Below are 22,354 nucleotides of genomic sequence, written 5' to 3'. Positions count from 1 at the left end.
ATAGATCATTGAGCAGCAGGATAATCTTAAAGGAGCACCTGAGGACCCCTGCCTTTTGAAAAGCCTACCTTTGGCATGAATTGATTGCTTTGTAGTCATTAAATCATGTTTAGCTGTCTAATGTTAAGCATTGCAAGTAATTTACCTCTGGTATGTTAATGAGTTTATGATGTTATTAGAAGGCCAATCTGACTTCATCTCAGGATTGACGTCAACTAAAGGGGCGCTTCTTCGCTTGACAGATAGTTGATCATCAGTTAAATGGCAAAGGTCTCCTGAGGACTTGATCATTTTAATAGTTAGTTTAATAGGTCATGCTCACCTTTTATTTTATTTAACCTTTATTTAAATAGTCAAGTCAGTTAAGAACAAATTCTTAGGGTAGCCTAGTGGTTAGAGTATTGGACTAGTAACCGAAAGGTTGCAAGATCGAATCCCCGAGCTGTCAAGGTATAAATCTGTCGTTCTGCCCCTGAACAAGGCAGTTAACCCACTGTTCCTAGGCTGTCATTGAAAATAAGAATTTGTTCTTAACTGACTTGCCTAGTTAAATAAAGATAAAATAAAAAAATAAATGATGCTAAGAAATACAGCTCTGTCGCCTCTGTTATGATTAGTTTATGTTGTTAGAGATCAATGGGAGGCTGACCTGATTTCCTACCCCAATCCCTAAAAGTTGTTTATCTCAGGAATTAAGTCAAATTAGGAAATGGCAGTGCCTCAGGCTGGCCTACCGGTAGCGCTGCCGTCTCCGGACTTCAAGCCTTGTCTCGGCCATTCTGTCTGTGCCTCTTTACTGTCGGTCTCTATGTAACTGCCCAGTTCCCACTATTCTATCATTCATGAAAAATGAATATGAAACGAGTTTGGTGATCCAATCTACTTGTAAAAAAAAATATATATATTTATGGAAGCTTATTTTATCTGTACTACCCTTGCGATGGGTCAGCTTTGAAAACAAATTACAATTTTGTGAATCAACAGCGGGGCTGATTTCTTTAATGTTAGCGTCACGAAACAGTACAGGCGAGGCCTTGTTGTATCTTTTGAAGAGGTTTTTCGGCTAAAGCACGCAGGCGGCTATGGCCATCATGTATCCATGGCCCCATGCTGACGATCCTGAACAGGATATCCGCGTGGGGCCCAATGATAATCACTTAGATACAGTACACTTATGTTGATCATAGCTCTTTTATTTATTGGGTTTCCAAATAAGTAAACTATTTATATCCAGATTTCCGCTTATGTCTGGAAATCCAACGACCGACAACCCCATGGAATGAAACTAACGATATGGTGCTTTAGTGCGTGTTTGATAAGCCGCTGTGATCCTGTCGATGGCGGAAATGTACACTGATTGAATAGAAAAGCGTAGCTTTTGTTAGCCTCAGTCTGTCATGTTCTCATGATTTATTTGAGAAACTGTGTAAACTCTGATTCGATAGATGGTTTTCTTCAATAGAAGAAAACAAAAAATATATATCTTCTCCCTCTCTAGCTAGGTTTGTGGCTAGTGTAGGAATATAGAACTGTCTTGTCTGAATGGGAGGGTATGTATGACAGAATTTGTTTCCTTGACAATCCCACTGTAATGTGGGATACCATGTTGGCCATGACAGAGCAGATTGCCCACATCAGAGGCTTCCAGTGACTTTGAAGTTCTATTGGAATTATATTGGTTTTCTAGATTTGCTCAATCATTATTTGCCCTCCAAGATGGTGGGACTTGTTTTCTCATTGTTTTTTTTTCTGTTGGTTGTTTTTTAATTTCTCTCTGCCTAGCTTTCCTTGAGAAAATAAGGACATACCGAAACATTGGTTAGGCTCTTGAAAAGTGATGATATTATATATATATATTTTAAAGTATTTGTTCACACGGCTCTCATGATCTACATTCCCTACATTCTCTGGTGGTTAAAGTCATCCTGGAATAATTAATGTCCAGTACCCCTTACCTATCAGAGCTAACCAAAACAATGCAAACGTGTTGTATAGTGTGATCTAATACCGTCCATGTATAATAAACTCAGAGCTCCCGAGTGGCGCAGCGGTCTAAGGTCTGCATCTCAGTGCAAGAGTTGTCAATACAGTCCCTGGTTCGAATCCAGGCTGTATCACATCCGGCCGTGATTGGGAGTCCCATAGGGCGGCGCACAATTGGCCCAGCGTCGTCCAGGTTTGGCCGGGGTAGGCCATCATTGTAAATAAGAATTTGTTCTTAACTGACTTGACTATTTAAATAAAGGTTCAAATTAAACATCATGAATCAATCGCTGAGGGGCATAATCACTGATTATAATTATAATCATAATCACTAATCACTGATTATGCCCTTCCAGATCATTCCAGGGAAGAAGTACGCCACCCGTGTGGCACCCAACCACCTGAACGTGTACATTAACCTGGCCAACCTGATCCGTACCAACGACTCACGGCTGGAGGAGGCTGACCAGCTCTACAGACAGGCCATCAGCATGAGGCCCGACTTCAAACAAGCCTATATCAGCAGGTAAGGGCCCTTTACTAGAGCCATATATCAGCAGGCAAGGCCCCTTTATCTAACATTTATAAAATAACATGAAATTGATCATGTATGTGTATATATGTGTGTGTATATGTGTGTGTATATACATACATATATACACACATATATATATATATCATATAATATATATATATATATACACACAATATATATAATATATTATATAATATATATAATATATATATATAGTATATATATATACACACACATATATATGTGTGTGTGTATATATATGTAATATATATGTATATATATATATATATACACACACACATATATATATATATATATGTGTGTGTGTATATATATGTATATATATGTATATATATATATATACACACACATATATGTATATATATGTGTGTGTGTATATATATATATATATGTATATATAAGTATATATATATTATAATGAGTGTGTGTATATATATACATATGTATATACATATATATATGTATATACATATATATATATGTGTGGTGTATATATATACATTATATAGTTATATATCATATATATATATATATATACATATACGTATGTATATATACTATATATAAATATATACACACACACATATAATACATATATATGTGTGTGTATATATATATATATATATATATATATGTATATATTATATATAATATATATATGTGTATATATGTATATTATATAATATATGTATATGTATATATGTATATAATATGTATATATATATACACACATATACACATACATGATCAACTTTATTTTATAATGTGAATTGTCAGAATAATAGTAAGAGAATTATTTATTTAGCTTTTATTTCTTTCATCACATTCCCAGTGGGTCAGACGTTTACTTACACTCAATTAGTATTGGTAGCATTAACTTTAAATGGTTTAAATTGGGTCAAATGTTTTGGGTAGCCTTCTACAAGCTTCCCACAATAAGTTTGGTGAATTTTGGCCCATCCTCCTGACAGAGTTGTGTAACTGAGTCAGGGTTTGTAGGCCTCCTTGCTCGCACACGCTTTTTCAGTTCTGCCCACAAATTTTCTATAGGATTGATCAGGGCTTTGTGTTGGCCACTCCAATAACTTGACTTTGTTGTCCTTAAGACATTTTGCCGCAACTTGGAAGTATGCTTGGGGTCATTGTCCATTTGGAAGACCCATTTGCGACCAAGCTTTACTTCCTGACTGATGTCTTGAGATGATGCTTCAATTTATCCACATCATTTTCCATCCTCATGATGCCATCTACTTGTGAAGTGCACCAGTCCCTCCTGCAGCAAAGCACCCCCACAACATGATGTTGCCACCCCGTGCTTCATGGTTGGGTGGTGTTCTTCAGCTTGCAAGCATCCCTTTTTCCTCCAAACATAACGATGGTCATTATGGCCAAACAGCTATATTTTTGTTTCATCAGATCAGAGAACATTTCTCCAAAAGTACAATCTTTGTCCCCATGTGCAGTTTCAAACCGTAGTCTGGCTTTTTTATGCGGTTTTGGAGCAGTGGCTTCTTCCTTGCCGAGCGGCTTTTCAGGTTATGTTGATAAGGACTCGTTTTACTGTGGATATAGACCTTTGTACCTGTTTCCTCCAGCATCTTCACAAGGTCCTTTGCTGTTGTTCTGTGATTGATTTGCACTTTTTGCACCAAAGTACGTTCATCTCTAGTAGACAGAACGCGTCTCCTTCCTGAGCGTATGACGGCTGCATGGTCCGCCTCAAATTATGTCAATTACCCAATCAGAAGCTTCTAAAGCCATGAACATCATTTTCTGGAGTTTTCCAAGCTGTTTAAGGCACAGTCAACTTAGGTATGTAAACTTCTGACCACTGGGATTTGTGATACAGTGAAATAATCTGTCTGTAAACAATAGTTGGAAAAAGTACTTGTGTCTATGCAAAAATAGATGTCTTAACCGACTTGCCATAACTATAGTTTGTTAATAAGACAGTTGTGGAGTGGTTAAAAACTAGTTTTAATGACGCAACCTAAGTGTATGTAAACTTCCAACTTCAACTGTACTTTCAACATACTGGCTAACTCCGGTAGGGCAATATCTGAAAAAATAGTGCGTACCGGAGCTCGACCAGTCGGCGACAGAGGACGTTGATTGTCAAGGGCAATGAATTCCATTATCTTGACGTTAATGGATCTTGCTTTCAGTTGTCTCGCTGAAATGTTCTTACTCTTTCAAAATGACTGCTCGACTTGAACTGTTTAGTTGTTGGAATTGTGTGCTTAGTATTTTTCTGCTTTTGTTCTGTGTCGCGCTGTATTTTTCGTGCCGTCATTACGTCAGGAAGAGTTACCTCTGCTGCAGAGGATAAGTTCATTAGATTTACCAACCTGTCCAAGACAGTTTGTGAAGAGGGCACGACAACACCTTTTCCCCCTCAGGAGACTGAAAAGATTTGGCATGTGTCCCCAGATCCTCAAAGTTATACAGCTGCACCATCGAGAGCGTCCTGACCGGTTGCATCCCCGCCTGGTATGGTAACTTCTTGCATCTGACCGTGTAAGGCACTACAGAGGGTAGTGCGTACGCCAGTACATCACTGGCCAAGCTTCCTGCCATCCAGGACTTATATAATAGGCGTGTCAGAGGAAAGCCCAAAAATTGTCAGACTCCAGTCACCCAAGTCATAGACTGTTTCTCTGCTACTGTGCCGGTACGGTGCGCCAAGTCTAGGACCAAAGGCTCCTTAACAGCTTCTACCCCCAAGCCATAAGACTGCTGAACAATTAATCAACTGGCCAACGAACAATTTACATTGACGACCCCCCCCCCCCTTGTTTTTTTATCTTTGCAAGGTCACTTCACCCCTACATGTACAAATTAACTCGACTATCCTGTACCCACACACATCGACTCATCACACCCCATGTATATAGCCTTGTTATTATTTTATTGTGTTACTTTTTATAATTTTTTTACTTCAGTTTATTTGTAAATATTTTAAATATGTAAATATTTTAACTCTATTTCTTGAACTGAATTTTTGGTTAAGGGCTTGTAAGTAAGCATTTCATGGTAAGGTCTACACGTTGTGTTCAGCGCATGTGACAAGTAAAGTTTGATTTGATTTTGCAGCCCAAATAAATGCTTCACAGAGTTCAAGTAACAGAAACATCTCAACATCAACTGTTCAGAGACTGCGTGAATCAGGCCTTCATGGTGGAATTGCTGCAAAGAAACCACTACTAAAGGACACTAAGAAGAGACTTGCTTGGATCAAGAGACACGAGCAATGGACATTAGACCGGTGTAAATCTGTCCTTTGGTCTGAGTCCAAATCTGAGGTTTTTGGTTCCATTTGCCGAGTCTTTGTGAGACGCAGAGTAGGTGAACGGATGAGCTCCACATGTGTGGTTCCCACCGTGAAGCATGGAGGTGTGATGGTTTGGGGGTGCTTTGCTGGTGACTGATTTATTTAGATTTCAACGCACACTTAACCAGCATGGCGACCTCAGCATTCTGCATCGATATGCCATCCTATCTGGTTTGTGCTATCATTTGTTTTTTAACAGGACAATGATCCAACACACTTTCAGGCTGTGTAAGGGCTATTTGACCAAGAAGGAAAGTGATGGCGTGCTGCATCAGATGACCTGACCTCCACATTCACCCGACCTCAACCCAATTGAGATGGTTTGGGATGAGTTGGACCGCAGAGTGAAGGATAAGAAGCCAACAAGTGCCTAGCATATGTGGGATCTCCTCCAAGACTATTGGAAAAGCATTCCATTTGAAGCTGGTTGAGAGAATGCCAAGAGTGTGCAAAGCTGTTATCAAGGCAAAGGGTGGCTTACTTTGAGGAATCTAAAATATATTTTGATTTGTAAAATATATTTTGGCCAACTTTTTTGGTTACTATATACATACAGTACCAGTCAAACGTTTGGACACCTACTAATTCCAGGGTTTTTCTTTATTTTAACTTTTTTCTACATTGTAGAATAATAGTGAAGATCTCAAAACTATGAAATAACACACGTGTGGTGGAAAGCAGACTGAACCAGATTGTCCACTAGGATTTTTTTCCTGTGTGTAGCTCTGTTTATTTTGTCCTGAAAATCTCCCCAGTCCTTAACAATTACAAGCATACCAATAACATTGGAGAGTGGTATTCAATAATGTGTTGTATTGGATTTGCCCCAAACATAACACTTTGTATTGAGGACAAAAAGTTAATTGTTTTGCAAAATGTTTTGCTCTATTACTTTAGTGCCTTGTTGCAAACAGGATGAATGGATGAATCAATCCTCAGTTTTCTCCTATCACAGCCATTAAACTCTATAACTGTTTTAAAGTCACCATTGGCCTCAGGGTGAAATCACTGAGTGGTGTCCTTCCTCTCCGGCAACTGAGTTAGGAAGGACATCGGTATTTTTGTGTTGACTTGGTGTATTGATACACCATGCTCAAAGGGATATTCAATGTTTGCTTTTTTTTTTAAATTTTGACCCATCTACCAATAGGTGCCCATCTTTGCAAAGCATTGGAAAACGCCCTTGTCTTTGTGGTTGAATCTGGGTTTGAAATTCACTGCTTGACTGAGGGACAGTACAAATAATTGTATGTGTGGGGTACAGAGATGAGGTAGTCATAAAAAAATCCATTCAAGTCCATTCAATGTATTATGTGACTTGTTAAGCATATTTTTACTCCTGAACTTATTTAGGCTTGCCATAACAAAGGGGTTGAATACTTAATGAGTCAAGACATTTCAGCTTTTGATTTTTTATTAGTTGGTAAACATTTTGAAAAACATAATACCACTTTGACATTATGGTGTATTGTGTGTAGGCCAGTGACGACAAAATCTAAATTTTATCAATTTTAAATTCAGGCTGTAACGCAACAAAATGTGGAAAAAGTGAGCGGTGTGAATACTTTCTGAAGGCACTGTATACAGTATATACTGAACAAAAATATAAACGCCACATGGATGTGTTGGACCCATGTTTCATGAGCTGAAATAAAAGATTCCAGAAATGTTCCATATTTTACAAAAAGCTTATTTCTCTCAAATTGTGTGCTCAATTTTGTTTACATCCTTGTTAGTGAGCATTTCTCCTTTGCCAAGATAATCCATCCACCTGACAGGTGTGGTATATCAAGAAATTTATTAAACTGCATGATCATTACACAGGTGCACCTTGTACTGGGGGCAGTAAAAGGTCACTTTAAAATGTGCAGTTTTGTTGCACAACACAATGCCACAGGTGTCTCAAGTTTTGAGGGCTTGTGCAATTGGCATGCTGACTGCAGGAATGTCCACCAGAGCTGTTACCGCTACCATAACCCGCCTCCAACGTCGTTTTAGAGAATTTGGTAATACGTCCAACCGGCCTCATAACCGCAGACCACGTGTAACCACGCCAGCCCAGGACCTCCACATCCGACTTCTTCATCTGCGGGATCGTCTGAGACCAGCCACTGGACAGCTGATTACCAACAATGACAAGACAGGCTACAGGGAGGAGGTGCCCTGACAGAGTGGTGCCAGGAAAATAATCTCTACCTCAACATTCAACACAATAAAAGAGCTGGCCTCCCGAGTGGCACAGCGGGAGGCCAGCTGAGCAAAGTTTGCTGAGCGCAAACTTGAATGTTGTAAAAATTCGGTGCTACTTTCAGCGCACCGTTACTGTGAAAACTGAGGCTGTACCCGCTTGACGTTTTAAATATTTTTTTATAAATACAAAAAAGTACTTTTTTTTCCCTCCCCAATTTGGTGATATCCAATTGGTAGTTAGTCTTGTCCCATCGCTGCAACTCCCGTACGGGCTCGGTCAAGAGCCATGTGCCCTCCGAAATACGACCCTGCCAAGCCGTTCTGTTTCTTGACACACTGCTCGCTTAACCCGGTAGCCAGCCGCACCAATGTGTTGGAGGAAATACCATACAACTGGCGACCGAAGTCAGCGTGCATTGCGCCCGGCCCGGCATAAAGAGTCACTAGAGCGCAATGGGACAAGGACATCCCAAAACCCTCTCCTAACCTGGACGACACTTTGCCAATTGTGCGCCACCTCATTGGTCTCCCGGTTGCAGCCGGCTGCCTGGGATCAGACCCGGGTCTGTAGTGACGCCTCAAGCACTTCAATGAAGTGCCTTAGACCGCTGCGCTACGCGGGAGGCCCCAAGTTAGTTTTAAGTGTTCATAATGTAGACCTACTAGTGGCATACCATCTTAAACAATGGAGAAAATGCATTCCATAACATATTAACATGGAAATAGCTGTTATACCTTTCAGCCTACAATAGCAGCAAATGTGTGTTGTTCAATGTAGGCCTACATTGAGAAAAGAAAAAATCATGCAGGGCTTGACATTAACCTGTTTATCCACTTGTCCTTCAGACAAGGARGTGACTGAAATGTGTGTTTTATGCAAGAAACAACTTTACAAAATAAAATGCATTATTATTCCCATGCCATTATTAGAGATAGGCAGAGGGTAGCATAATTTGTCCATCTGCTACTTATCTTATTTAAGACTGTCTCAAATTACAACACTGCCCTTTTAAGACATACAAAAAGCTATTTACCTGACTAGCTTTTCAAAGTTTTGTGCTCTTGTAGGAAACAATCCCTCCCCTATTGACTACAAATGATCTATAACTGGTCTAATAAATCAAATCAAATGTTACTGGTCACATACACATATTTAGCAGATGTTATTGCATGTATAGCGAAATGCTTGTGTTCCTAGCGCCAACACTGCAGTAATATGTAACAAATCACAACAATACACACATCTGAAAGTAAAATAATGGAATTAAGAAATATATAAATATTAGGACGAGCAATGTCGGAGTGGCATTGACTAAAATACAGTAGAATAGAATACAGTATATACGTATGAAATTAGTAAAGCAGTACGTAAACATTATTAGTGACTGGTGTTCCACTTATTAAAGTATCCAGTGATTCCATGTCTATGTATATAGGGCCGCAGCCTGTAAGGTGCAGGGTTGAGTAATTGGGTGGTAGCCAGCTAGTGATGGCTATTTAATAGTCTGATGGCCTTGAGATAGAAGCTGTTTTTCAGTCTCTCGGTCCCAGCTTTGATGCACTTGTACTGACCTTGCCTTCTGGGTGATAGCGGGGTGAACAGGCCATGGCTCGGGTGGTTGATGTCCTTGATCTTTTTGGCCTTCCTGTGACATCGGGTGCTGTAGGTGTCCTGGAGGGCAGTGTGCCCCCGGTGATGCTTTTTCCTGGAGTCCACGATCAGCTCCATCGTTAAATTTTTTTTTATAATAATTTTTTCTCCCCAATTTCGTCATGTCCAATTGGTAGTTAGTTTTGTCCCATTGCTGCAACTCCCGTATGGACTCAGGAGAAGCGAATGTTGAGAGCCGTGCGTCCTCAAAACACAACCCCGCCAAGCCGCACTGCTTCTTGACACAGTGCACGCTTAACTCGGAAGCCAGCCGCACCAATGTGTCGGAGGAAACACCATACAGCTGGTGACTGTGTTAGCGTGCATGATCCCGGCCCGCCACAGGGATTGCTAGAGCGCGATGGGACAAGGACATCCCAGCTGGCCAAACCCTGCCCTAACCCGGACGATGCTGGGCCAATTGTGCGTCGCCTCATGGGTCTCCCGGACGCAGCTGGTGTCTAACCAGGATCTGTAGTAACGCAGCTAGCACTGTAATGCATTGCCTTAGACCGCTGCGCCACTCGGGAGGCCAGCTCAGGTTATTTTCCTGGCACCACTCCGCCAGGGCCCTCACCTCCTCTTGTCATTTTTGGTAATCAGGCCTACTATGGTTGTTGTCTGCAAACTTCATGATTGAGTTGGAGGCGTGTGTGGCCATGCAGTCATGGATGAACAGGTAGTACAGGAGGGGGCTGAGCACGCACCCTTGTGGGGCCCCTTTGTTGAGTATCAGTGAAGTGGAGATGTTGTTTCCTACCTTCACCACCTGCGGGCGGCCCGTCAGGAAGTCCAGGACCCAGTTGCACAGGGCACGGTTCAGACCCAGGGCCCCAAGCTTCATGTTGAGCTTGGAGGGTACTGTGCTGTTGAAGGCTGAGCTATAGTCAATGAACAGCATTCTTACATAGGTTTTCCTCTTGTCCAGATGGGATAGGGGAGTGTGCAGTGCAATGGTGATTGCATCATCTGTGGGGTCTATTGGGGCGGTAAGCAAATTGAAGTGGGTCTAGGGTGTCAGGTAAGGTAGAGGTATATATGATCCTTAACTAGCCTCTCAAAGCGCTTCATGATGACAGAAGTGAGTGCTACGGGGTGATAGTCATTTAGTTAAGTTACCTTTGCTTTCTTGGGTACAGGAAACAATAGTGGACATCTTGAAGCAAGTGGGGACAGCAGACTGGGATAGGGAGAGATTGAATCTGTCCGTAAACACTCCAGCCAGCTGGTCTGAGGACGTGGCTAGGGATACTGTCTGGGTCGGCAGCCTTGCGAGGGTTAACATGTTTAAATGTCTTACTCACGTCGGCCACGGAGAACGAGAGCCCACGGTCCTTGGGAGCGGGCACTGTGTTATCAAAGAGGCCAAAGAAGTGTTTACGGGAGCTTGTACAGGAGCAAGACGTCTGGGTCCGCGACGTGGCTTGTTTTCCCTTTGTAATCCGTGATTGTCTGTACACCCTGCCTCATACGTCTCTTGTCTGAGCTGAATTGCGACTCCACTCTGTCTCTGTACTGACATTTTGCCCGATTGATTGCCTTACGGAGGGAATAACTATACTATTTGTATTCGGCCATATTCCCAGTCACCTTGCCATGGTTAAATGCGGTGGTTTGTGCTTTCAGTTTAGCGCAAATGCTTCCATCTATCCACTTTTTTTGGTTTGGGTAGGTTTTAATAGTCACAGTGGGAACAACATCCCCTATACACTTCCTGATGAACTCAGTCACAGTGTCCTTGTGTACTTTGTTATTCTCCGAGGCTACCCGGAACATATCCCAGTCCGCATGATCAAAACAATCTTTATGCATGGATTCCGATTGGTCAGACCAGCATTGAATAGACCTTAGCACGGGTACTTCCTGTTTGAGTTTCTGCCTATAGGAAGGGAGGAGCAAAATGTAGTCAAGATCTGATTTGGCGGGGAGGGCCTTGTTGGCATCCCGGAAGAGAGAATAGCAGTGGTCGAGTGTTTTTTCAGCGTTAGTACTACAGTCAATGTGTTGATAGAACTTCGGTAGCGTTTTCCTCAAATTTACTTTATAATCCCCAGCTAAAATAAATGTAGCCTAAGGATATGTAGTTTCAAGTTTGCATAAAGTCCAGTGTAGTTCCTTGAGGGCGTCGTGTTATCAGCTTGTGGTGGAATATATACGTCTGTGACTATAACCGAAGCAAATTCTCTTGGGAAGTAATACAGTCGGCATTTGATTGAGGTTTTCTTGGTCGGGTGAACAAAATAACTTGAGTTTCTGTACATTATCACAATCACACCACGAGTGGTTAATTATGAAACATACACCACCGCCCTTCTTCCCGGAGAGTTCTTTATTCCTGTCTGCGTGATGTACTGAAAACCGAGATGGCTGTATGGGCAGGAGCAGTATATCAGGAGAGAGCCATGGTTCCGTGAAACAGAGTATGTTACAGTCCCTGATGTCTCTCTGGAAGGAGATCCTCACCCTGAGTTCATTTACTTTATTGTCCAGAGACTGAACATCAGCAAGTAATATACTCGGAAGCAGTGGATGGTGCGCCCGCCTCCCTGAGTCGGACTAGAAGTCCACTCTGAATACTTTTTCTCCACCGGCGGCGTCTTAGACTCTGGGATAAGTTCAATTGCCCTGGGGGGTGCGAACAAAGGATCCAATTTGGGAAAGTCGTATTCCTGGTTCGGTCTGTTGGCGCCAACTTACGCATCACTAACTATTAAAGGATATGAACAAAATGTGCACACGTGGCTACATGCAGCACTCGCTTTGATCTTAAAACAAGCGCGTCTACTCACGACCACCGCTGTAAACACAGTCCAGATCAAAGTAAATGGCACAGATCCATATATGGCAATGGTCTATTTGCATATAGGCCTACTGCAGCTCAGATTTGGTTATGCCGCACTGGTCTGTATAGAGTACTGGCTGAGTCCTGTGTGTTTATTCCTGTCTGCGCAATGTACTGAGAACCCAGATGGCTATATGGACTGGGGCGGCAGTGATTAGAGCGTTGGGCCAGCAACCAAAAGGTTGCTTGATCAAATCCCCAAGCTGACAAGGTAAAAATCTATCGTTCTGCCACTGATCCAGGCAGTTTAACCCACTGTTCCCCGATAGGCCATCATTGTAAATAAGAATTTATTCTTAACTGACTTGCTTAGTTAAATAAAGGTTAAATAAATAAATAAAATGCAATAGAATCCTACTACGATGCGTTATGCCTACAACAAAATCTCTTGGATAGCTTGTTTTGGTATGTTGCATTGAAAGTGGATAATATTGTGTTGATTCGATCATAATTGCCACAGTAAAGGGAAACGTTGATAGTTTTAACTAACAGGGGAAACTCTAGAAAGTTGAGAAGTTCAATCTCGTGCTTCTCTCCTTGGGCTGATACAGTATTTCTTCTGCTAAGCAGTCCCGGGGGGTTGCTCGGGCTAATGTGCGCCAGTGCGCAGCATTGCGGGAACAGTGCTGAGGAGTATTTCTGTCTGTAAAAAAGCCTGTTTGTTGAGAAACAAACTATTCTGATTGGCTGGGTCTGGCTCCTCAGTGGGTGGGCCTGGCTACGAAGTGGTTCGGCCTATGCCCTCCCAGGCCGACCCATGGCTGCGCAGTCACGTGAAATCCATAGATTAGGGCCTAATTCATTCATTTGAATTGACTGATTTTCTTATATGAACTGTAACTCAGTAAAACTTTGAAATTGTTGCATTTATATTTTTGTTCAGTATACTGTATATACAGACCTCTGATTTTCAAATGCCAGCAACAAAAAAAAAAAGCCTCATCAGGCAAAACCTGCCCTAACCGTTATGGCAAGGCATAGGTGGGGTCTCTTAGGCTCAAACACAGCCTCCCCAATGAGTTGTCAAACTTGAACTGAGGGGAACATCCCAAAATGGGCACTTGGCCACACCTATTCTGGTGCGCAGGCCAGCTAAATCTATTCACGTTCACAGTGGCAAAATAGAGACTGAGAAACTCTCAGGACCAAACAGCACACAAATAGGCCTACATGTTACTGTAATAAAAATTATCAGAACTTCTACCTCATGAGTGTTGCGAACGCTCATTGTCACTAAACATTCCGCCCAATGCAAATGAAAACGTAACAATTTAGCCTGTATCACACTTGAATCAGAAATGTCTTAAATGTTGCAATAAACGATAAAGGAATGGCATGGTGAAACGTTAGCAACTATTGTACTATAATATTGATTCCGCAAATGTCGTTTTTAACTTGTGAAAGTAACAATAAAACATTTCAATAAGGGAACAAAGCGCTCTCCACTGGCAGGAGTTTGGAGAGCACAAGTAGATAGACCCGCCTGTGGTGCGTCTTCACCACAAACGGACTGACAATTATTTGGAATCACAGGAGAAGATGCAATGTCCCTCTCCTCCTTTTGTTATTGCTTCTTCCTCCTCACTGGGCTGTCCTAGAGGTGACAGAGGCAGGGCAATGGGCATTCTTCTGTTCTCCCATACACTGTAGTGTGAATGGGTTGTTGTTGATCTCCAACTTAAATTATCACCCTTCTTGCCCTTCACCTATGTCTCTCTGACAGTGATAAGAAGCTTCCGCTTATGTGCATTCAATGTGCATTTATTTATTATAATTTGTCAGGATATTGACCACCTATTTTAGTGTTATGTTTGATATCTCAAATAGGGAATTAGGGGGTATAATTTATTTACCTTCATTTAATCAGGGACCCACCATTGAGACCAGTGTCTCTTTTACGTGGGAGCCCTGCATATACAATTTCAGAAAATTCATTTTGCACACTCTTGGCATTCTCTCAACCAGCTTCACCAGGAATGCTTTCCCAACCGTCTTGAAGGAGTTCCCCCACATGCTGAGCACTTTTTGGCTTCTTTTCCTTCACTCTGCGGTCCGACTCATCCCAAACCATCTCAATTTGGTTGAGGTCGGGGGATTGTGGAGGCCAGGGCATCTGATGCAGCACTCCATCACTCTCCTTCTTGGTAAAATGGCCCTTACACAGCCTGGAGATGTGTTGGGGCATTGTCCTGTTGAAAAACAAATCAAATTTATTCATAAAGCCCTWMTTACATCAGCTGATATATCAAAGTGCTGTACAGAAACCCAGCCTAAAACCCCAAACAGCAAGCAATGCAGGTGAAGAAGCACGGTGGCTAGGAAAAACTCCCTAGAAAGGCCAGCACCTAGGAAGAAACCTAGAGAGGAACCAGGCTRTGAGGGGTGGCCAGTCCTCTTCTGGCTGTGCCGGGTGGAGATTATAACAGAACATGGCCAAKATGTTCAAATGTTCATAAATGACCAGCATGGTCAAATAATAATAATCACAGTAGTTGTCGAGGGTGCAGCAAGTCAGCACCACAGGAGTAAATGTCAGTTGGCTTTTCATAGCCAATCATTAAGAGTATCTCTACCGCTCCTGCTGTCTCTGGAGAGTTGAAAACAGCAGGTCTGGGTCAGGTAGCACGTCCGGTGAACAGGTCAGGGTTCCATAGCCGCAGGCAGAACAGTTGAAACTGGAGCAGCAGCACGGCCAGGTGGACTGGGGACAGCAAGGAGTCATCATGCCAGGTAGTCCTGAGGCATGGTCCTAGGGCTCAGGTCCTCCGAGAGAGAGAAAGAAAGAGAGAAAGAGAGAGAGCACTTAAATTCACACAGGACACCGGATAAGACAGGAGAAGTACTCCAGATATAACAAACTGACCCTAGCCCCCCGACACATAAACTACTGCAGCATAAATACTGGAGGCTGAGACAGGAGGGGTCAGGAGACACTGTGGCCCCATCCGATGATACCCCCGGACAGGGCCAAACAGGAAGGATATAACCCCACCCAATATGCCAAAGCACAGCCCCCACACCACTAGAGGGATCTTCAACCACCAACTTACCATCCTGAGACAAGGCCGAGTATAGCCCACAAAGATCTCTGCCACGGCACATCCCAAGGGGGGGGGGGGGGCGCCAACCCAAATGATAGTCCCACTATGCCCAAACCACATGGGATGGCATATCGCTGCCGAATGCTGTGGTAGCCATGCTGGTTAAGTGTGCCTTGAATTCTAAATATATCACAGACAATGTCACCAGCAAAGCACCCCCACACCATAACACCACCCCCTCTATGCTTTACAGTGGGAAATACACATGCGGAGATCATCCGTTCACCCACACCGCATCTCACAAAGACACAACCGTTGGAACCAAAAATCTCCATTTTGGTCTAATGTCCATTGCTCGTGTTTCTTGACCCAAGCATGTCTCTTCTTATTATTGGTGTCCTTTAGTAGTGGTTTCTTTGTAGAAATTTGACCATGAAGGCCTGATTCACACAGTCCCGCTCTGAACAGTTGTTGAGATGTGTTTGTTACTTGAACTCTGCGAAGCATTTATTTGGGCTGCAATTTCTGAGGCTGATAACTCTAATGAACTTATCCTCTGCAGCAGAGGTAACTCTGGGTCTTCCTTTCCTGTGGCGGTCCTCATGGGAGCCAGTTTCATCATAACACTTGATGGTTTTTGCGACTGCACTTGAAGAAACTTTCAAAGTTCTTGAAATGTTCCGTATTGACTGTCCTTAGTCCATCATTACTTTAAGACAATCTTTTCTCTTTACTTATTTGAGCTGTTCTTAGCATAATATGGAGTAGGTATTTTACCAAATAGGGCTATAGTCTTTATATCCCCCTACCTTGTCACAACACAATTGATTGGCTCAAACACATTAAGACGGAAAGAAGTTCCACAAGTTAACAGGTGTGGCTTCTTAAAAGTTAATTGAAATGCGTTCCAGGTGACTACCTCATGAAACTGGTTGAGAGAATGCCAAGAGTGTGCAAAGCTGTCATCAAGGTAAACGGTGGCTAATTTGAAGAATCTCAAATATAAAATATATTTTGATTTAACACATTTTTGGTAACTACATGATTCCATGTGTTATTTCATAGGTTTGATGTCTTCACTATTATTCTACAATGTAGAACATAGTAAAAAATAAAGAAAAACCCTTGAATGAGTAAGTGTTCTAAAACTTTTGTCCGATGGTGTATATTGCACAGACAAACATAAATATACACAAAACACAGTCAACTAAAACAAACACATTCTTCATTATAAGAATCCTCTGTCCGCTGCCTGAACTGCCCTAGGGACACTAACCCATCTATTACAAATATATTTTGGAGCTCGTTCCAAACGTGTGGAGCAAGAAAACTAAAAGCTGGCTCATTTTAAATCTTAACAGTGAAGTTAGGTAAGTCGGAAGCTTGTGGTGCAGGGCTTTGTAAACAAAAAGAGAGTCATGATGTGATCTATCTGAGTTCAAAGAGGTTCAGCCCACCTTTTGGTAAAGAATACAGTGATGACTAATAAAACTGTGTCTTGTGATAAAACGAAGAGTCCTATGAAAAACAGTATCCAGGGGTTTAAGAGTAGAGGCAGCTGCACTTTGATAAATAGTATCACCATAATCAAGAACAGCATGACAATACAGAGTTGATGTAGATAATATTACAATTGTTCTTACTATTTGTTTTCTTTCAATTTAATAGTCAGTCGTGAAGGTGAGCTTAGATTTGTCTTGAGAAATGCTACCGCCTGCTGCTTCAACCCTCCAGAACCAAAATGGAGACTTAATTTCTCCTTTCTTTCTGTGCAAACTCCAAACCCAGAGGGGAGCTGCTGCTGAAGATGAACAAGCCGTTGGAGGCCAGGGACGCCTACCTGCGGGCCCTGGAGCTGGACAGCACCAACGCTGACCTCTGGTACAACCTGGCTATCGTCAACATCGAGATGAAGGAGCCCTCAGAGGCCCTGAAGAACTTTAACCATGCCCTGGAGCTCAACCCACACCACAAACTGGCACTCTTCAACTCTGCCCTGCTCATGCAGGAATCTGGTGAGTGTCTTAGCTACTCAGGCTGATCAGCCCAGGGTTGTGTACATTAGTAAGCACCATAGCAAAATGTTATGTAACAGAAATAAAAACAAGTCTTTCTTATTGGACAGGTTCAGGTGGTCCCACCTCCTGTTTCAGCCCATTTGCTTTCGTTTCGCTCTTAGTGAATACGACCCCGGCTCAGTCAGGGCTTTTAGCAGTGGGGAGGGTTGTTTGTTTATTTAACCATGAAGTCAAATTGAATTTGTCACATGCACCGAATACAACAGGTGTAGTAGACCTTACAGTGAAATCCTTACTTACAAACCCCTTAACCAACAATGCAGTTTTAAGAAAAATAAGTGTAAAATTAAAGTAACAAATAATTAAAGAGCAGCAGTAAAATAACAATAGTGAGGCTATATACAGCTGGTACCGGTACAGAGTCAATGTGCGGGGGCACCGATTAGTCGAGGTAATATGTACATGTAGATAGAGTTAAAGTGACTATGCAAAGATAATAAACAGAGAGTAGCAGCAGCGTAAAAGAGGGGGGCAATGGAAATAGTCTGGGTAGCCATTTCATTAGCTGTTCTTATGGTTTGGGGGTAGAAGCTGTTAAAACCTCTTAGGGATCCCTTCAACCCCATTCCCGCTCGAATCCCGTTAACGGGATTGATTTGACATCCCGTGAAATTGCAGCGCGCCAAATTCAAAAACAGAAATACTCATAATAAGAATTCATAAAACATACAAGTGTTATACATCAAAATACAGCTTAATTTATTGTTAATCCAGCCGCAGTGTCAGATTTCAAAAAGGCTTTACGGCGAAAGCAGACCATGCGATTATCTGAGGACAGCACCCCGCATACAAACACATGAAAATCATATTTCAACCAGCCAGGTGCGACAAAAAAGTCCGAAATAACGATATAATTCATGCTTTACCTTTGAAGATCTTCTTCTGTTGGCACTCCAAAATGTCCCAGAAACATCACAAATGGTCCTTTTGTTTGATGAATTCCCTCTTTATATCCCCAAAATGTCAATTTATTTGGCGCGTTTGATTCAGAAATACACCGGTTTCAACTCGCCCAACATGCCTACAAAGTATCTAATAAGTTACCTGTAGACTTGGTCCAAACATTTCAAACAACTTTCCTAATCCAAACTTAGGTACCCTAAAACGTAAATAATCAATCAAATTTAAGATGGGATGTACTGTGTTCAATACCAAACGAAAACAAAGTGAAGCGCGTTCCAGGTCTTGCGCACCAGAAGACTTGAGTCCGTCTGAGTGACACATGGAAAGAACAGGACTACTTCGCCATTTCTCAAAAGAAAAACATCAAACATTTTTTAAAGACTGTTGACATCTAGTGGAAGCCATAGGACCTGCAACCATATTCCTATTAAAAAGTGCTTCCCATAGAAAACTAATGTAAAACAGATTGACCTCAAAAATAAATTTCCCTGGATGGATTGTGCTCAGGGTTTCGCCTGCCAAATCAGTTCTGTTATACTTACAGACATTATTCAAACAGTTTTATAAACTTCAGAGTATTTTCTATCCAAATCTACAAATCTATGCATATCCTAGCTTCTGGGCCTGAGTAGCAGGCAGTTTACTTTGGGCACGCTTTTCATTCGGACGTCAAAATACTGCTCACTAGCCTTAAGTTTTAAGGAGCCTTTTGGTCCTAGACTTGGCGCTCCGGTACCGCTTTCCGTGCGGTAGCAGGGAGAACAGTCTATGACTTGAGTGACTTAAGTCTTGGACATTTTTTGGGGCCTTTCTCCTGGATGTCAGGAAGCTTGGCCCCAGTGATGTACTGGGCCGTATGCACTACCCTCTGTAGCGCCTTCCGAGCAGTTGCCATACCAGGCAGTAATGCAACCGTTTAGGGTGCTCTCGATGTAGCAGCTGTATTTTTTTGAGGATCTGGGGACCCATGCCAAATCTTTTCAGTCTCCTGGGGAGGAAAAGGTGTTGTCGTGCCCTCTTCACAACTTGTCTTGGTGTGTTTGAACCATGATAGTTTGTTGGTGATGTGGACAGCAAGGAACTTGAAACTCTCAGCCCGCTCCACTTCAGTCCCGTCAATGTTAATGGGGGCGTGTTCGGCCCTCCTTTTCCTATAGTCCATGATCAGCTCCTTTGTCTTGCTCACATTGAGGGAGACGTTGTTGTCCTGGCACCACACTGCCAGGTCTCTGACCTCCTCCCTATAGGCTGTCTCATTGTTGTCGGTGATCAGGCCTACCACTGTTGTGTCGTCAGCAAACTTAATGATGGTGTTGGAGTCGTGCTTGGCCATGCAGTCGTGGGTGAACAGGGAGTAGAGGAGGGGACTAAAAACGCACCCTTGAGAGACCGTTGTGTTGATGATCATCCCTTACCACATGGGGTTGGCTTTCAGGAAGTCCAGGATCCAGCTGCAGAGCGAGGTGTTTAGTCCCAGGGTCCTTAACTTGGTGATGAGCTTCGTGGGCACTATGGTGTTATATAGTCAATATACAGCATTCTCACATAAGTGTTTCTTTTTTCTAGTTGGGAAAGGACAGTGCGATTGAGATTGCGTCATCTGTGGAGCGGTTTACAAATTGGAGTGGGTCTAGGTTTCCTGGCATGATGGTGTTGATGTGAACCATAACCAGCCTTTCAAAGCACTTCATGGCTACCGACATGAGTGCTAAGAGGCAGTAATCATTTAGGCAGGTTACCTTCGCTATCTTGGGCACAGGGACTATGGTGGTCTGTTTGAAACATTTAGGTATTACAGACTTGGTCAGGGAGAGGTTGAAAATGTCAGTGAAGACACTTGCCAGTTGGTCCGCGCATGCTTTGAGTACACGTCTTGGTAATTCGTCTGGCCCCGTGGCTTTGTGAATGTTGAAATATTCTTATTAAATACTTTTTTTCTTTACGTAGTTGAATGTGCTGACAACAAAATCACACAAAAATGATCAATGGAAATCAAATTTATCAACCCATGGAGGTCTGGATTTGGAGTCACACTCAAAATTAAAGTGGAAAACCACACTACAGGCTGATCCAACTTTGATGTAATGTCCTTAAAACAAGTCAAAATGAGGCTCAGTAGTGTGTGTGGCCTCCACGTGCCTGTATGACCTCCCTACAACGCCTGGGCATGCTCCTGATGAGGTGGCGGATGGTTTCCTGAGGGATCTCCTCCCAGACCTGGACTAAAGCATCCGCCAACTCCTGGACAGTCTGTGGTGCAACGTGGCGTTGGTGGATGGAGCGAGACATGATGTCCCAGATGTGCTCAATTGGATTCAGGTCTGGGGAACGGGCGGGCAAGTCCATAGCATCAATGCCTTCCTCTTGCAGGAACTGCTGACACACTCCAGCCACATGAGGTCTAGCATTGTCTTGCATTAGGAGGAACCCAGGGCCAACCGCACCAGCATATGGTCTCACAAGGGGTCTGAGGATCTCATCTCGGTACCTAATGGCAGTCAGGCTACCTCTGGCGAGCACATGGAGGGCTGTGCGCCCCCCAAAGAAATGCCACCCCACACCATGACTGACCCACCGCCAAACCGGTCATGCTGGAGGATGTTGCAGGCAGCAGAACGTTCTCCACGGCGTTTCCAGACTCTGTCACGTCTGTCACATGTGCTCAGTGTGAACCTGCTTTCATCTGTGAAGAGCACAGGGCGCCAGTGGCGAATTTGCCACTCTTGGTGTTCTCTGGCAAATGCCAAAATATGTCATCTCATATTAAACATTTGAACGTTTTAGCTTCACTGTCCAAATAAATACGTAGGGGGGTGTGTAATTTTTTTCTCTTTTTTCTCAGGTAACATTAGCTCAATCGACATTGAAATTACTAAAACCAAATCGAACCGGTGTAGAAATGATAATGAACCTACATTTATACTCTCTTTACTCTGCCTAACTTGCTAACAGTCAAAAGAAAGCTAGATGGTCAGGGAGCATCGAAAATTCGAAAAGCGATGGATAGAGGAAATTGACGCCGATTAAATATAATCAATGTTAAGTGCGGCCCTTCTGATCTCAGGGAAGCTCGAATGTATGGGATCAATATCATGCCAAATGTATTCGCACATGTAAATCACCAATCCACAAATATAAATCACTTTCCGCAAATGTAAATCGCCAATCCACAAATGGAAATCACTTTCCACAAACACCTTTTGATTTGTATTTGTAAATCGAGGGCCTTAAGTAAAACGACTGCCATAAAGATTTGCACAGGAGAGATATGCGCAAACCTGCAACTCCATATTTGGAAGCGCTTAGGTCACCTGACTTTTGTCAGGGATTTGACTACAAAAAAAGACGAAGTTCTCACGCGTAGACAAGAAGTTCTCGAACAGACAAAAAGTTATCATTGTAGAAAGCGATTTTGTAGTCGTAGAAAAAAGTTTTGTACCCATAGAAAGCCATTTCTTTAAATCGCTGGCAGCCTCTCATTCGTCCATGTTGAAGCCTGCCTTTCAAGGTGGCAGAAGTTATAGTATGGTAACCATAATATTTTAACCATGTGTGTAACCATAGTATGTCCAACGTAAATAATCGAAACCCTAGCCCTAGATTACTCTATGTTTGCAACACTATTGCGGTGTACACCCGTTTATCACCCAAATATTTGAATAAGCTGGCTAGTGTCATAGCACCACTAAATTGTGAATGTTATGTCATACATTGTAAGTGATTATAATCCATCCGCTGTCTCATGTTGCACAGATGATGAACATTAAGGAGACATAAGT

At 42.5% G+C, this 22,354-nt stretch overlaps 1 protein-coding gene across 1 annotated transcript in view; it reads left to right on the top strand.

The window, feature by feature from the left end:
* tmtc3 (transmembrane O-mannosyltransferase targeting cadherins 3) overlaps positions 1 to 22,354 on the top strand; it is a 131,908-nt gene that overhangs the window by 98,274 nt on the left and 11,280 nt on the right. Inside the window, exons 12-13 of the mRNA XM_023986028.2 lie at positions 2,340 to 2,509; positions 17,383 to 17,609. Of these exons, the coding sequence (XP_023841796.1) occupies positions 2,340 to 2,509; positions 17,383 to 17,609 (397 nt within the window). The remainder of the gene's footprint in view (positions 1 to 2,339; positions 2,510 to 17,382; positions 17,610 to 22,354) is intronic.

This window comes from Salvelinus sp. IW2-2015, linkage group LG4q.1:29 (genome assembly GCF_002910315.2).
Source record: "Salvelinus sp. IW2-2015 linkage group LG4q.1:29, ASM291031v2, whole genome shotgun sequence".
Lineage (NCBI taxonomy): Eukaryota > Metazoa > Chordata > Actinopteri > Salmoniformes > Salmonidae > Salvelinus > Salvelinus sp. IW2-2015.
The sequence above is the reverse complement of the archived record's forward strand: the minus strand, read 5'-3'. Positions and strand labels throughout refer to the sequence as shown.